At 39.3% G+C, this 14,774-nt stretch overlaps 1 protein-coding gene and 1 long non-coding RNA gene across 6 annotated transcripts in view; both read right to left on the bottom strand.

Annotated features, from left to right (window-relative positions):
- Window positions 1-14,774, bottom strand: part of AKT3 (AKT serine/threonine kinase 3) — a 304,967-nt gene that overhangs the window by 231,418 nt on the left and 58,775 nt on the right. For 2 of the 5 annotated variants that reach the window (XM_081824489.1, XM_081824492.1), the window contains exon 2: window positions 9,805-9,866. The exons of the other annotated variants lie outside the window; for them this stretch is intronic. In XM_081824489.1, the coding sequence (XP_081680615.1) occupies window positions 9,805-9,866 (62 nt within the window). The remainder of the gene's footprint in view (window positions 1-9,804; window positions 9,867-14,774) is intronic. 5 annotated transcript variants of the gene reach the window in all.
- Window positions 733-4,266, bottom strand: LOC145722268 (uncharacterized). The gene is made up of 2 exons (XR_014146400.1): window positions 2,111-4,266; window positions 733-1,895 (listed from the first exon to the last, which is right to left on the bottom strand). It is a non-coding gene; the product is annotated as an uncharacterized LOC145722268 (long non-coding RNA).

The following is a 14,774-nucleotide window of genomic DNA, read 5'->3' as shown; positions in this document are numbered from 1 at the left end:
CAGCTAAATGTTGAAAATAAGTGCCCGTATGCGCTACACGGCGGCAAAGGTAACCACCTAACACTCCTTCTTGGCCCTCATTCAAGGGCAATTGCAGTTTAAATAATGTATATACTGAGACTATACTTCCCCAAATACGGGGTCTACCTAGTCAGAGAAGCACGCATGTGCACGTTGAGGGAAAAAATGAATGGCTACAGTTTTAAGAAACCCTTTCACTAAAATTTATGCCAACTTAGAACAGAATTACATGTTCATATTAACATTTAAATATAAATCATTAAATCCTGAGCAATGACCTCTAGAAAAGAAGACTGGTTTAAAAATACACTGTAACAAAGAATGGTAATGAAAGAAAAACACCAAAAAAGTCTATATTTAACTGGCTGCCCTGTCACTAGAAAGGTGCCCCATTACTACCATATGTTACTCAAATATGTTATCACACCTACAATTCATCATATGTCTCCCAAGAAATTAATTAGTACTAACTTTTTCAACTTTGACAAAAACGTCTGCATCAGTCAGATCACTAGCTATTGCAAACATTTCAAAATTCAAAGCTTTCTTCAGCTTGTATTTAACCTTTTAATTACTATTAATGATTTACCAACATTTAGAACAGCATTCATTAGACAGATGTCTAATTCTAGAATTTTAAATAATGTAAAGTCATTTACACACACATTTACTTTTGGTGCACATTTACTAAGTTAATTTTTCAAAACAAAATTAATCGAAGGTCCAAAACCATTTACCATGATTTCACAGCTGCATTTAGGTTAAAGAACACTTAAAATTTTCATTTTCTCTAAATATCTAAAAAGTCATAAGAAGTTGAGATCGGAGAACTTACAGTAATAAATACATTCTATAATTATAAAATTTATATAAATTACAAGAAGGATACTTAAAGAGGACATGTTCATTTAAAAGAGATTTAACAAGCTACCATCAGTAAAAAGGAAACAAAAGTGACTAAGCAGAGAATTTTCATAAATAATTTCTTTACCAAACTTTTTTTAAATTTAAGATTTTTTTATTCATTCATTTGAGAAAGAGAGAGAGCAGAGCGTGCGAGAGAACATGAGTGGAGGGGAGGGGCAGAGGGATGAGCAGACTCCCCGCTGAGCAGGGAACTGGATGTGGGGCCCGATCCCAGGACACTGAGATCAGGACCTGAGTCCAAGGCAGATGCTTAACCAACTGAGCCACTCAGGCGCCCCTTTACCAAACTTTGTAAAAGAGGGGAAAGAAAAGAGTCCTGTTTGATTTGAAATCACCAGCTGAGGCGATCCTCCACCACACAAACCAGGTTCCATCCCCACTATTTTATTTAAACTACTCTGTGAAGGCTACCAATCACTTCCTAAGCATTCATTCAACAAACATCTGTTAAGCAATGAACGAAACAGACAAAATCCTGCTCTCACAGAGCTTACATTCTAATGGGAATGAAAGGGAAAACAAATGGAGTAAATGAGCGGTAGAAGTAAGTGTAAGTGAATAAGCAGGACTTTAGTGGTGCTAAGTACTAATGTCTCCTGATTCCCTGTTAACCAAACAAAAATCCACCAAACCACAAACAAGAGCTCGCAGTGGCTTCAGTAAAGCCCTTAGAGCACTAGTGGCTTCTCCTTCAGTTATCTAAACTAACAAAACAAGGGATGATCTAAAAATAATCTCCATCTAGGAAGGAATTAGATTTCCATTCCGAAGTTACTGATTGGGTTGAAGGAAGTGTTCAGGTCAGAATGAGGGCAGCCGTTGGAACCTGCTGGAACAGCCAAGCTGCGGGCAGCTTTCACTCCTCTCTCTGCACAGACCCAGGCTCCTGCCTCCTGCAGAGGAAAATGGGACCTGCAGACTACGTCATTGTGGAGCTGGAGAAAAACCTCAGAACTACTTCTAGGGGCGCCTGGGTGGCTCAGTTGGTTAAGCGACTGCCTTCGGCTCAGGTCATGATCCTGGAGTCCCAGGATCGAGTCCTGCATCGGGCTCCCTGCTCGGCAGGGAGTCTGCTTCTCCCTCTGACCCTCCCCCCTCTCATGCTCTCTCTCTATCTCATTCTCTCTCTCAAATAAATAAATAAATAAATAAAATCAAAAACCTCAGAACTAGCAGAGGTCCTCTAGGGAGCCTTCCTTGACCTCCTCAAGGAGGCGTAAGCACTTCTACCTCTTCACACCTAGATTCCATAAAAAACAGGAATGATGTTCTTATTTATGTTTGTATTCTCAGAACCTCTCTGAAGTCTGGCCCAGGAGTTTAACTGGATTTTCATTGATAAAAGCACTGTTTTAGAAAGATTATTCTGTAATACACTGTATGTTAACTAAATTGAACTTAAAATATTAAAAAAGATTATTCTGATACAATAAAAGAAAAATTCGAAGTCTGAGGTTTATAACTGCTGTGAAATCATTTGTATTACGTATAAGCGCACTGCTCTCTCCTGGGGCACAAGGGAGAGTACCCATTCGTATTCGAATATCTATTAGGGTCTTACTATGTGGAAGGTTATATTAGAGGACACGAAAATGTAAATGACTGACATGGCTCTGTACCATCACAGAGGGTTTTTCCAGGGGGGGAAACCCATAATAAAAAAGAAAATAAATAATAATTTTAGGCAGAAAGTTCTACAATGGAAATTTACAGGGTTGATTTACGTTGACATTCTATTGCTTTCATTAGACACTCAAAGGCTTCAGACTACTCTACATAGGACATATTGCAAGGGAAAGACAGGACCTTAGGTAGGTATTGCAGGAATACAGGTAAAGGGATTGGAAGTTCAATTTAAATCAATTATCTTTTAAGAAATATCACAATGCCTCATGTGCCATGAGGTGAGCATGAATAAAATCCCATCTTAGTCCCGAAGAAATTGAGTTTTTTTTTTTGTTTTTTTTTTTAAAGATTTATTTATTTGACAGAGAGAGACAGGGAGAGAGGGAACACAAGCAGGGGGAGTGGAAGAGGGAGAAGCAGGCTTCCTGCTGAGCAGGGAGTCCGATGCGGGGCTCAATCCCAGGACCCTGGGATCATGACCTGAACTGAAGGCATAGCTTAATGACTGAGCCACTCAGGCGCCCCAGGAGCTTGAGTTCTAATGACAGAAAGATGTGTACATAGATCATCCTGACAAGACAACGCAAGAGGTCTATGGAATCACAGAGAAGAGCAGTGAGCTGACCTAAAAGGAGTTAGGAAGTTTCCTAAATGGAAGAAAAAAAAAAGCCTACAACAGTAAGAATAAAATGCAAATAACTTACATATTTTGAAGAAAGAATTACTAAGACAAGATAATAGCATGTGCAGAGGAGACTAAAGGAAGAGGAAGATAGAAACATTTCCAGCCTAGCAAGTTGAAGAAACTTGGTGATCTGTCAGTAAAGGAAAGCTGAAGGGAATCAGAGTTAACAAAAAAGAAGACGAGCTCAGTCTTGAAGATCCGAATTCATGAAGACACGGGGATATCCGCGGGAACTTTCAACTAGGGGCGCCTGAGTGGCTAGGCTGGTTAAGCAGCTGACTCTTGGTTTCGGCTCAGGTCATGATCCCTGGGTCCTGAAATCGAGCCCCACATCGGGCTCCCTGCTCGGTGCGGAACCTGCTTCTCCCTCTGCCTCTGCTCTTCTCCACGCTCGCGCTCTCTCTCTCTCTCAAATAAATAAGTAAAATCTTTTAAAAAAATAAATATTCAACTAGAACATGAAAAAGAGGTTCTTTCATTCACTAGTAACAAATACTAGGGATTCGCTAACACACAGCTAACCTATCACACAGGTGAGAGAGCAGAACTAAGAGTTTGCAGAGAGGTCAGAAGAGGCTGGAGAACAGAGTAAGGATGGGGTATAGTAACATTCGGTGGGTATCAAAAGAAAATGTGTCCGTGAAAGAGCGTTCTGACACAGGGATGAACCAAGAAGGTCAGATGCCAAGGAAGCCAAGAGAGATGGGTGTCCAATAAGGAATGGGTAGTAAACAGTATTACATGATACAGACTCTTAGAAGGCCAAACAGTAAAGGCCACTGAATATGGTAAACAGAGGTAATGACTAGCTGTAGAGAAGAGTTTTATCATGCGTAAGTCCTAGTTAGTCACAATGAGGAGCATAAAGACTAATATATGAACCATATTCTTGTAACATAAATTTGTTATCTTATAAACATACCTAATACTTATTAGAAGAACTGAATATGTAACCAAATTTTTAAAATTATGTAAGAGTAACAGTAATAATTTCTGGTAATAGACAACTTTTAAAATAATTTGTTTTCCTAAGAAAAAAATTTCCAAGTTAAAAAATACTCAATATGTTTTTTTAAAAAAATTCTTGTCATTTAGAGATAAATGGAGCATAGGTATGACACAATGTGACATCTGAGATTTGCTTCCACATAATCCAAGAGGTAAAAGAGTAAGTGGATATACAGTTGGCCATGAGTTGAAAATTTCTGAAGCTGGTATATTATTACATGGGTGTTGATTATGCTGTTCTCTCTACTTTTGTACATGTTTGAAATTTCCTAATAAAACATCTTATTACCTAAGAGAAAACAAAAATAAATATCTGTATTTATCCTAACTCTACAGTAAATCATGCTTACAAGGATCTGAAATTAACCTCAAACTGTCAAAAGGAATGAAAACAGTAGAATTTCTACAAACTGAACTTACAAAACATAAATAGAAAAAAAAACAGCATAAACGAATTCTAGAAGCTAGCTTTGGTTTCATGACAATTTTAAATTATAAAATGCCATGGACTAAAATCTTACAATCAAATCATGAAATATAAATGCTAGGTTTTTCCCAAGAAGGTGACATACATATATATATCTCATCATAACATAAGGTAATTAAATTACTTAAGGCAAAGGTCTCTGGCAGTCTTGCACAGGACAGAGGGAGGAGCTTAGATCTGTTACAGCTGACACTGGCTGGAAGCTGTTAATTCTCATATATTCTTCCTCATTTCCGTTACCAGATGTCTTTTCACCTAAATAATTCCAATTCATTCTGCAGGTCCCCATGTTACTCATTTCAGGAGTCTGACCCCAACTCCACACACTAGGAGAAAATGTCATTCCCTATCTTCCCACAGAACCCTATCTTCATCACATAAACTGTTCACTGTAGCACCATGAAGGGCTATGTCTTCTTAAAAATCTTATGGAGATAAAAATCACATATCACAGAAATCACCATTTTCAAGTGTACAATCTGTGGGTTTCAGGTTATTCACAAGGCTGTGTACCCATCACCACTGTCTTAATTCCAGAACTTCTCATCACGCCAGAAAGAAATGCTGAGCCCATCAGCAGTCCCTCCTCAGCCCCTCCTCCTCTCGGCCCCTGGCAACCACTACCCTGCTCTCTACCTATGGATTTGCCTATTCCGCACATTTCATATAAATGGAATCATACAATACGTGACCGTTGTGTCTGACTTCTTCCACTTAGCATAATGTTTTCAAGGTACATCCATTTTGGAGCATGTATCAGTATTTCATTCCTTTTCTGGAGGAGTGATATTCCATTTTCTAAATTACACCATATTTTGTTTTTCCATACAACAGTTATTGGACATTTGGGTGATTTTCACTTTGGGGCTATTATGAATAATGCTACTATGAACATTCATATGCAAGTTTTATGGAAACACAGGATTTCAATTCTCTTGGGTCTATTTCTCTAGGTGTGGAACTGCTGGGTCATATGGTAACTCTGTGTTTAAGTTTTTTAGGAACTGCCGAACTGCCTTCCAAAGCAGCTTCACTGTGTTACAATTCCAGCAGCCTGTGTGAGGGCCCCCCTGTCTCTGTGACCTCACCAACGCTTCCTATGATCTCTTTGATTACAGCCATCTTAGAGGGTATGAAGTGATATCTCATGTCATTGTGATTTCCATTTCTCTGATGGCTAATGTTGAGCATTTTTCATGTATTATTGGTCCTTTGTGTATCTTCTCTGGAGAAATGTCAATTCGGATTCTTCACCATTTTTTATTTCTCTTTTATTGTCGTCTTTTATAGTTGAGTTATAAAAATTCTGTGATATGTTCTGGGTACTACACCTTTATTAGATATCTGTTACAGATATTTTCTCCCTTTCTGTGGGTCATCTTTTCACTTTCTTAATAGTGTCCTCTGACCCAGAAAAGTTTTTAATTTTGATGAAGTCCAATTTATCAGCTTTTCATTTCAAAAGCTTGTGCTTTTGATGTCAAATCTAAAAAACTATTACCCAATCGAAGGTCACAAAGATTTACCCATTTTCTCCTAACAGATTTACAGTTTTAGTTCTCACGTTTAAGTCCCCTTTGAGTTACTTTTTATACATAATGTGAGGTAGGGGTTCAAATTCATTCTGTTGCATGTGGAAATCCAGTTGTCCCAGTACCATTTGTTGAAGACTATTCTTCCCCACTGACTAGTCTTGCCACCCTTGTCAAACATCAACTGACCACAGATGTATGGGTTTTTCTGGACTCTCAATTTTCTTCCATCACCTATAGGTCTATATACTCCACGTCTTTTATTCCCTGCATGAAATGTGGGAAGCACTCAACAAAGGTTTTATAGTTAAAGAAATAATGAAAGGATGAAAGTTTTGAGCCAACGAATACCTCAAAGAGCATTATCCTATCCCATCATTTAAAAAGCAAAAAACCGAGACCTAAAAGAAGTCAATTGATGAACTCAAAGGAAAGAACAAGACACTGAGATAGGTCCAGAATTCACCTCTCCTAACTTCTGGTGCAGGGCTCTTTCCATAATGTCATACGGCTTCTCAAGTAAACCAAGTTGCTTTCACATCTGGCAATGTGCCTGTGAAAACCGCATGTACATGAGAGACCAGCATGTATGAGAAGACTTAATCAAAGGGGAACCTTCCTAAGTGTAACTCACCAAACAGCCTTACAACCAAACTGGGCCAGAAAATAATATACCACTGAATATAATGTTTCCCTCCAGCCAACTGTCCTCTTACTGTATTTTCAGCTCAAGAACACAGCTAGTCTGTCCTGAGACAGACACTTTCAGTCCTGAAATTATTCTAAATGGAAGAAAACCATCTGTGCCACAGTAAAGATGATAAAGCGATCAGGTGCCTAGTTCCATTACCCTCCTCTCTTCATTTCCCACCAACATCGTGACCCTTCACACACTACTAAGTGTTGTGAAGAAGGCAGAAATCGACAATCAACATTTATTGTAAAGATTTATTTTTATTTATTTTATCAACCATCAACATTAATCTAACTTTGCTTGACCGACCAGAAATTTATCTGCCTGCTTCCAAAAACCAGAGAAATTTAAGAGCAGAGAGCAGAAACATAAAGGGAAACAAATGAACAGCTAGCGAGAAGACCAGTTTTCTAAAAGATATATGGGGAGGAAAAGAAGATACATGACCACGTAAAACTTAGGGGAAAAGGGAAGAGGCGAAGCATTCGAGCTTAATGGCTGCAGCTACATGTCCATGTGAGGGAACCGCTGTCCGTACAGATGCTCCACACATAGTACATCTAAGACAGCTTCTTATAGTCGAGGACATAGTCCAACTTCAGTGGAATGACACCCTCTTCCCCGAACCTCTCCATGAGCCCCCCAAGCACAGCTAGCTGCTCCTTCCAGAATGTACCCTCCCCTCCTGCACATCTGCATTACTCTACAAGGAGAGTGTACAAGCATCAGGGCTGGCCAATCTGCTAAAAAACAAACCAACCTGAGTATGATTAGAACAACGCTGCAGTTGTTGGCCATCTCTGCTTATAAGGCCTTTCTCGGTTCCTAGCCAAAAGCCCAATGGTAGGTCCCAGTAAGAGGCTTAAGGGACCAACAAGCAGCAGGTCTATGTGGTGATGGACAAGGGAGCTGGGGAATGGTCTCTAGAGAACCAGGTAAAGGAATTCTTGAGGGCAAGATACTGTATGTTCATCACAAAGAGGTCTGGGTAAAACAGAAGAATACAATGACTGGGAAAGACTGGTCTGGAGGTGAAGGTAAAAGCTTTGGAGTCTGGAAGTCCTGATTTTAAGATGTGCCTCCACTGTAACCTCTTTAGAAAGGTCACGTGGTCTCTGTGTCTTTTTCAAGTCCTCTTTTGTGAAATGTGAATGAGAATGCGGATCTCACTGTAAGGATCAAATGGTAGATGTCGTGTCAATCGAGGGCCCAGTCCAGATCCCCACACACTAGCAGGTAACAGGCCTCTTGCTGTGTTCATTCTTTCCCACCCAGCAACAGGCTGGGTTCTGGGGGCAGAGTCAAAAAACCCTCTTCCCTAAAAATATTTCCTGCAACAGATGTCAATGTTTGAGGTTTTACCATAAGGAAATTCTGTTTGGATTTTCAAGAGCCCCAATTAAATGTAAAATAATCTGCCATTAAGTATGTCTGTTCATCTTTCAGAGATAACCTGTCAAGGCCCAAAAGTACTGGGGTCTCCCCTGATCACAATAAAACAGGGCAAGGCCTATGGAGGGTGACCCCAAATGAGGAGGTTGAAGGAATAAGAAAAAAAAAAGCAGTAAAAGAGTCCCAGAGACAAAGTTTTTCTAGTATTTATCCTATTACGCTCAGTCTCATCTAACTGTACCACTACATCCATTGTTAGAAAACTCATAAATTCACCAGTAAACCAATACAACCAATTTAAGGTTATTTTTACATTACAAAATAGAAACCCCTGCCATAGATCCAGACCCACAGATTTTCCCCCTTTCTTTAATGGCTCCACTTTCACAGGCTCCGTTCCTTTTTTGATGTCAATTTACTGCCCTCTTCCCTTTGTTTGTATCACTGCTGCAATATTATGTTGTATAAAATCGTAACTCTGAGTTTATATAAGTAATAAAGTTAGGGGCGCCTGGGTGGCTCAGTCGTTAAGCGTCTGCCTTGGGCTCAGGTCATGATCCTGGGGTCCTGGGATCGAGCCCTGCATTGGGCTCCTTCCTCGGTAGGAAGCCTGCTTCTCCCTCTCCCGCTCCCCCTGCTTGTGTTCCCTCTCGCTGTGTCTCTCTCTGTCAAATAAATAAATAAAATCTTAAAAAAAAAAAGTAATAATAAAGTTAATCTTGGGCACACATCATTTTTCTTCTGAATGAAAATGTGTCACTTGATAATTATTTTATGTTAATATTCATTACATATCACATCGCTCTAAGTTTTCTTTACTTTCTCTCAAGTTTGACTTCTGTGGCTCCAGAAGCATATTTGTCTGCCAATTACAACTGAAATGGTATCTATTATTAAGAGTTGTGATTTTTATTATTAAAACAAAAAAGAAGGGTGCCTGGGTGGCTCAGTTGGTTAAGCGACTGCCTTCGGCTCAGGTCATGATCCTGGAGTCCCAGGATCGAGTCCCGCATCAGGCTCCCTGCTCAGCAGGGAGTCTGCTTCTCCCTCTGACCCTCCCCCTTCTCATGTGCTCTCTCTCTCTCTCTCTCAAATAAATAAATAAAATCTTTAAAACAAAAACAAAAACAAACAAAAAAGAAAAGTCCCAAACTGCATTTTAATGATGTGCTTTTGACCACTATCGCCAAAGAAACGCTGAGCCCTGGGATCAACTGTCTGCCGTTTCCCCAAACTGTCAACTGTGTGCTGAGTCACTGTGTAAATTTGACAAAACCTTAGTACAGATGGCATGATAACTATGCCACCCAAATTATTAATACAATTGACGTAAGACAAAAACCATCACAGTCTCTCTAGTTTTATTTCTGTTATTAAGGAGAAACCACTACCACTCTTCCCCAAGTTCCAACCCAAATTCTCAGTCACTCACCCGCCCTCCATCTTACGAATCCTGTGCTTCCTCTCCGCCTGTGGGCTCCACCAAAGGGGACTCTATAAAGTAAATGTGGAGACAATTATTGCCAAAAGTGAAAGAATTAGAGAGTCTTAATAGTTCTAGAAAGGCTCATAAATTAAGTCTCGATTCATTAAGTTAGAGAGGAGAAAGTCAAAATCCAAACGCTAGTGAGTAGGAATAGATGATACTCCAATTTTAAAATATCAGAACAAGTCTAATGTTTGAAATACAACTTTTCAAAATCCAGCAAAACAGAACTAGTAGTATTTGTGGAGAAAGATCTCCAAGGCACTTCTGTTTTCCTGGACTAACAGAAAAACTCAACCTATCAATGAAACCAGAGAAAAGAAAAGAAAGATTTGAATAAAAACAAATTAAGAAGTACATTTTAAAGGTCACGGACATGTACAGAATATTGAAGTTCTCTTTTCTTCTACTGTGAGCATAGTTGGGCTCCATCTCTAAGCCGGACAATAGCATCTACCTTCTCCTCCCCTGTGGATAGAGCACAGTGGCATCTCCCGCCCTTCTCCCTTCTTAATTAATATTAATATATTATTACACATTATTAATATTAATATTATTACACATTAATATTATATTAATATTATCACACATTCCCCATCAATGAAGAGCAAAATCACCAGATCATTTCGAATTTTTCTCCATTACCCCATATGTAAAATTTATACCAAGTCAAAATAATGATAATAGGAGGTTAAATAAACACAACACTTGTTATGTTAGAGGCTCAGTGCTAAATGCTTTCCATAAATTACTTAATTGGCACAACCACTGTATAAGACCGTGTTATGGATGGAAAGTTTATGTCCCCCTCACCACCACCACCAAAGTCATATATGGAAGCCCTAACTCCCCACCTGACAGTGTTTGGAGATGGGCCCTTTGGTAGGTAATTATATTTAGATGAGGCAGTAAGGGGAGACCCACATGATAGGATCAGCATCCTTATAAAGGAATATACCAGAGAGCTTGTTCTGTCTTTCTCCACCACGTGAGGATACAACAAGGAGGTGCTGCCCACAAGCCAAGAAGACAGTCCTCACCAGAACCCAATCATGCTGGCACCCCGTGTTCAGACTCCCCACTCTTTAGAACTGTGAGAAAAAGCTCTCTGCTTTTTAAGCTGCTCGGTCTCTGGTATTTTGTAATGGCAGCCCAAGCTCACGAATTCCCCATTTTACAGATGAGACAATTATGGATTAGACAGCCTTAAATAACTTCTCTACAGTGGACCCGAATTACAGCAGCAGAGCCAGGATTTTAACCTGGTTTTTAACCAACACCACTCCACTGATGTCTCTAATACCCTCTACTGAGGGTCTAATATGTATCACCAACTGTGCTTAGTGTAAGAGATCAAAATAAGGTCCCCTTAAGGAACTCACGCGTCTAATCATACATTATAGATAAACATACGGATTGCCAAGGTTTCCTTGAGGTTTGATACTGAAGAAATATTTACTGCAATAAACAGAAAAACCATCAAACAATGATACATCGTGGTAAGTATTACATGAGTGGGTCACATAAAGCAACACAGGTCTGCAGGAGAAAGCAGTTAACTCTGGGGGTGATTAAGACGATGACTGTGAGATACAGAGAGTATGAAAAAGGTTCTAAAAGAAATAAATGAAACACAGTCAGAACAGGGCATGATTAATTACTTTTGGAGGGAATTTACCAGGGATTAAGAGCAGAAGTAACACATAAGCTGTCTCTTCAAAGATGAATAGACTCTCATTACTGGAATAACATGATTCCAGATTGAATAGACTGTATGGAAAAAGCACAGAGTTTGAAAATGTGACTGGCTACTCTTTCTGATCCTGTATTCAACACTGTAGCTTACGGTATAAAATATCCTCACAGGTACCCCGTTGTCGCATCTCCTCGTTTTTCAAACCACCCTACACAAAGCATAAAAGTCATCATCCTAAAACACAGATCGGATTGACATCCCGTTCAGAAACATTCCATAGTCCTACTCTGCCCACAAGATGCTATTTAAATTCCTGAGACTAGAATGTTCGACCTCTCACAATCTGTGCCTGTTTTTCCTTTCCTTCCCCATTCACCTTGAGTCATGATTCCTCTCTGCTGAAGCTCCACCAGACTATGTACTGCTCCCCCACAGGGCCTGTGGAAATGTCTCCATCTGGACTCGGGCCCAGCTTCCAGACCCATGCCAAAGACCTCCCGTGGAAGTATAACTTTGCCTACGATCTCATTTACGAGACCAGCCTCACGTTAGTTACATCCCTGCGTGTCTGTCTCCAGGAAAGACTGTAGTAGCTGCTTGAAGGATGGCCCAGACCCTACATGCAAAGATCTTAAAAAAAAAAAAACACAGCAGATCTTTGAGCGTCTGCATCAGGGTACTAGAAAGAGGCCGATCGTTACAATGCAGTGTGATAAGAGCGATAATAGACAAATACAGGGCGCATGTGAGAGAATCACCTAACTCAGCCTGCAGAGAAGATGACAAACAGATTCTTAAAAGGTGAATATGAAGAAGATATAAGTAAAACAGGCACAGATATGAAATAGCGCCCTGTGTGAGAAGGACCAGAAGAAATTCAATGTTGCTAGAATGTGAAACACGGAGCCAGAAATGGCAAAGTAAAAACCTAAAGAGATGAAGGGCTTTATATAGTGTGTTAACGAACATTATGCTGTGGGTCAGCAGCTCAGAATTACCAAGTCCAAGTTTGTGCTGTGTCAACACTAACTTTAAGCTATACCAGAAACATTTTAGAGTAATTAGGTAGTATCTTCACATGTCACAAATCAAACAGATTTATTTTAATATTTATTTATTTGAGACAGACAGAGAGAAAGAGCACAAGCAAGGGGGAGGAGCAGAGGGAGAGGGAGAACCCACAAGCAGACTCCCCACAGAGCAGGGAGCCCGACACGGGGCTCAATCCCAGGAAGGCAGATGCTTAACGCACTGAGCCACCCAGGCGCCCCTATCACAAATCAAACAGATTAAAAGAGTCTGTCACACCCCTGTCTGTCATCTGCCCAGTTCATACCCTGCTTTCTGGGGTAAAGCATTAGTTTCTTATTTTTCCTTCCAGACTTCCTTTACACCAATTTAAGCAACTACAACTACATAATCTTATTTCCTCCCCTTTACACAGAAAGTAATACATAGTATGTTCTGCACTTGGCTCTTTTCCTCTTTAATTGCAGTAATTTTTCCATAATTTTCCATATAAATACTATTCTTCCTACTCCTTTTCAAATGTATAATATCCATTGCATTGCTGTATCAAAATTTACTCAACCAATCCACTATTAATAGACACTTTTCCCACTCTGCTGCACTAAGTTATTTTGGTTCACACATATAAAGAAAATCTAGCCTCATGCAGATATGGGGAGAAAAAACTAATAAACTTTTTGGGTTAGTGTGGATAATCTCCAGATCTTTTACTATTAACATAAAGTATTTGTATGAATAATCCTGTACATACGTCATTATGAAATATGCAAACGTACCTGTAGGACACATTCCCAGAAGTAGGAATATACATTCGTAATTTTGATATATATTATCAAATTGTCCCAGAGGGATGGAACCAGTGCAGACTAAGCAATGACAGTACCTCGTTCCCCACAGAAAGGACAGAATCTTAGGAAACTCTACCCTTTAAAAACTTAATCTAGGAAGAACAATCCAGAAGAAGAATGAGAAAAGCAGTCAAAGAAGTTAACAAAAGAGGAACTATGGGTTTCTAGAAGTCAAGCAAGAAAAGATGATTGTTCATTAGTGTCAAATATATAGCAAAGAGATCTACTAAAATAATAATTAACTAAAATATAAAATTTAAATAACTAAAACAGCCTGGTACTCATGAAAAAACAGAATGGATCAACATAGCATAAAAAATACAGTAATGAAGAATAAAGGTAATTAAGAATAAAAGAAAGATAATACTGTTATCCACTAGAAGAAACCAGAACTCTGTGGAGAAATGGCTGATTCTAAAGCTGGAAAAGGGAAAGGACAGGATAAGCCTGGAGTATCTTACTGTGTCAGAATGTCAGAAAGTCTTCACAAATCGATGGGAACACGTCAAAAGAATATAGGAGCTTACTTAAAGGGGCTTCCATGGGACAAATCTAGGGTAATTTGAGCATTTAAAAATAATGAGGGGTGCCTGGGTGGCTCAGTCGGTTAAGCATCTGACTCTTGATGTCAGCTCAGGTCATGATCTCAGAGTTGTGAGATCAAGCCCCACATCGGGCTCCACACTGGGCATGGAGCCTGCTTGGGATTCTCTCCCTCTCCCTCTGCCCCTTCTCCACTTCTAACAAAAAAAATTAATTAATTAATAATGAGAATACCACCTCACACCTGTCAGAATGGCTAAAATCAAAACCACAAAATACAACAAGGATTAATGAGGATGTGGAGAAAAAGGAACCCTAGTGACAGCTGGTGGCAATATAAATTGGTGCAGCCACTGTGGAAAACAGTATGGAAGTTCCTTAGAAAATAAAAAATAGAACTAGTATATCAATCCAGTAATTCCACTACTGGGTACTTACCCAAAGAACACAAAAATACTAATTCAAGAAGATATATGCACCCTTATGTTTATTGCACTATTATTTACCGTAGCCAAGATATGGAAGCAACCCAAGTGTCCACTGATAGATGAAGAGATCAAGAAGATGCGATGTGTATATAAAACAGAATATTATTCAGCCACAAAAAAAGAATGAAATCTTGCCATTTCCAACAACATAGATGGATCTAGAGAGTATCATGCTAAGTGAAACAAGTCAGAGAAAAAACAAATACCATATGATTTCACTCATACCTAGAATTCAAGAAATAAAGAAAAAAATGAGACAAAAAAACAGATTCTTAAATATAAAGAACAAACTGGTGGTTGCCAGAGAGGAGG

The sequence above is a fragment of the Leptonychotes weddellii genome, chromosome 6 (genome assembly GCF_054177405.1).
Source record: "Leptonychotes weddellii isolate Sample4059 chromosome 6, ASM5417740v2, whole genome shotgun sequence".
Classification (NCBI taxonomy): domain Eukaryota; kingdom Metazoa; phylum Chordata; class Mammalia; order Carnivora; family Phocidae; genus Leptonychotes; species Leptonychotes weddellii.
This window is presented reverse-complemented; position numbering and strand designations above follow the sequence as displayed.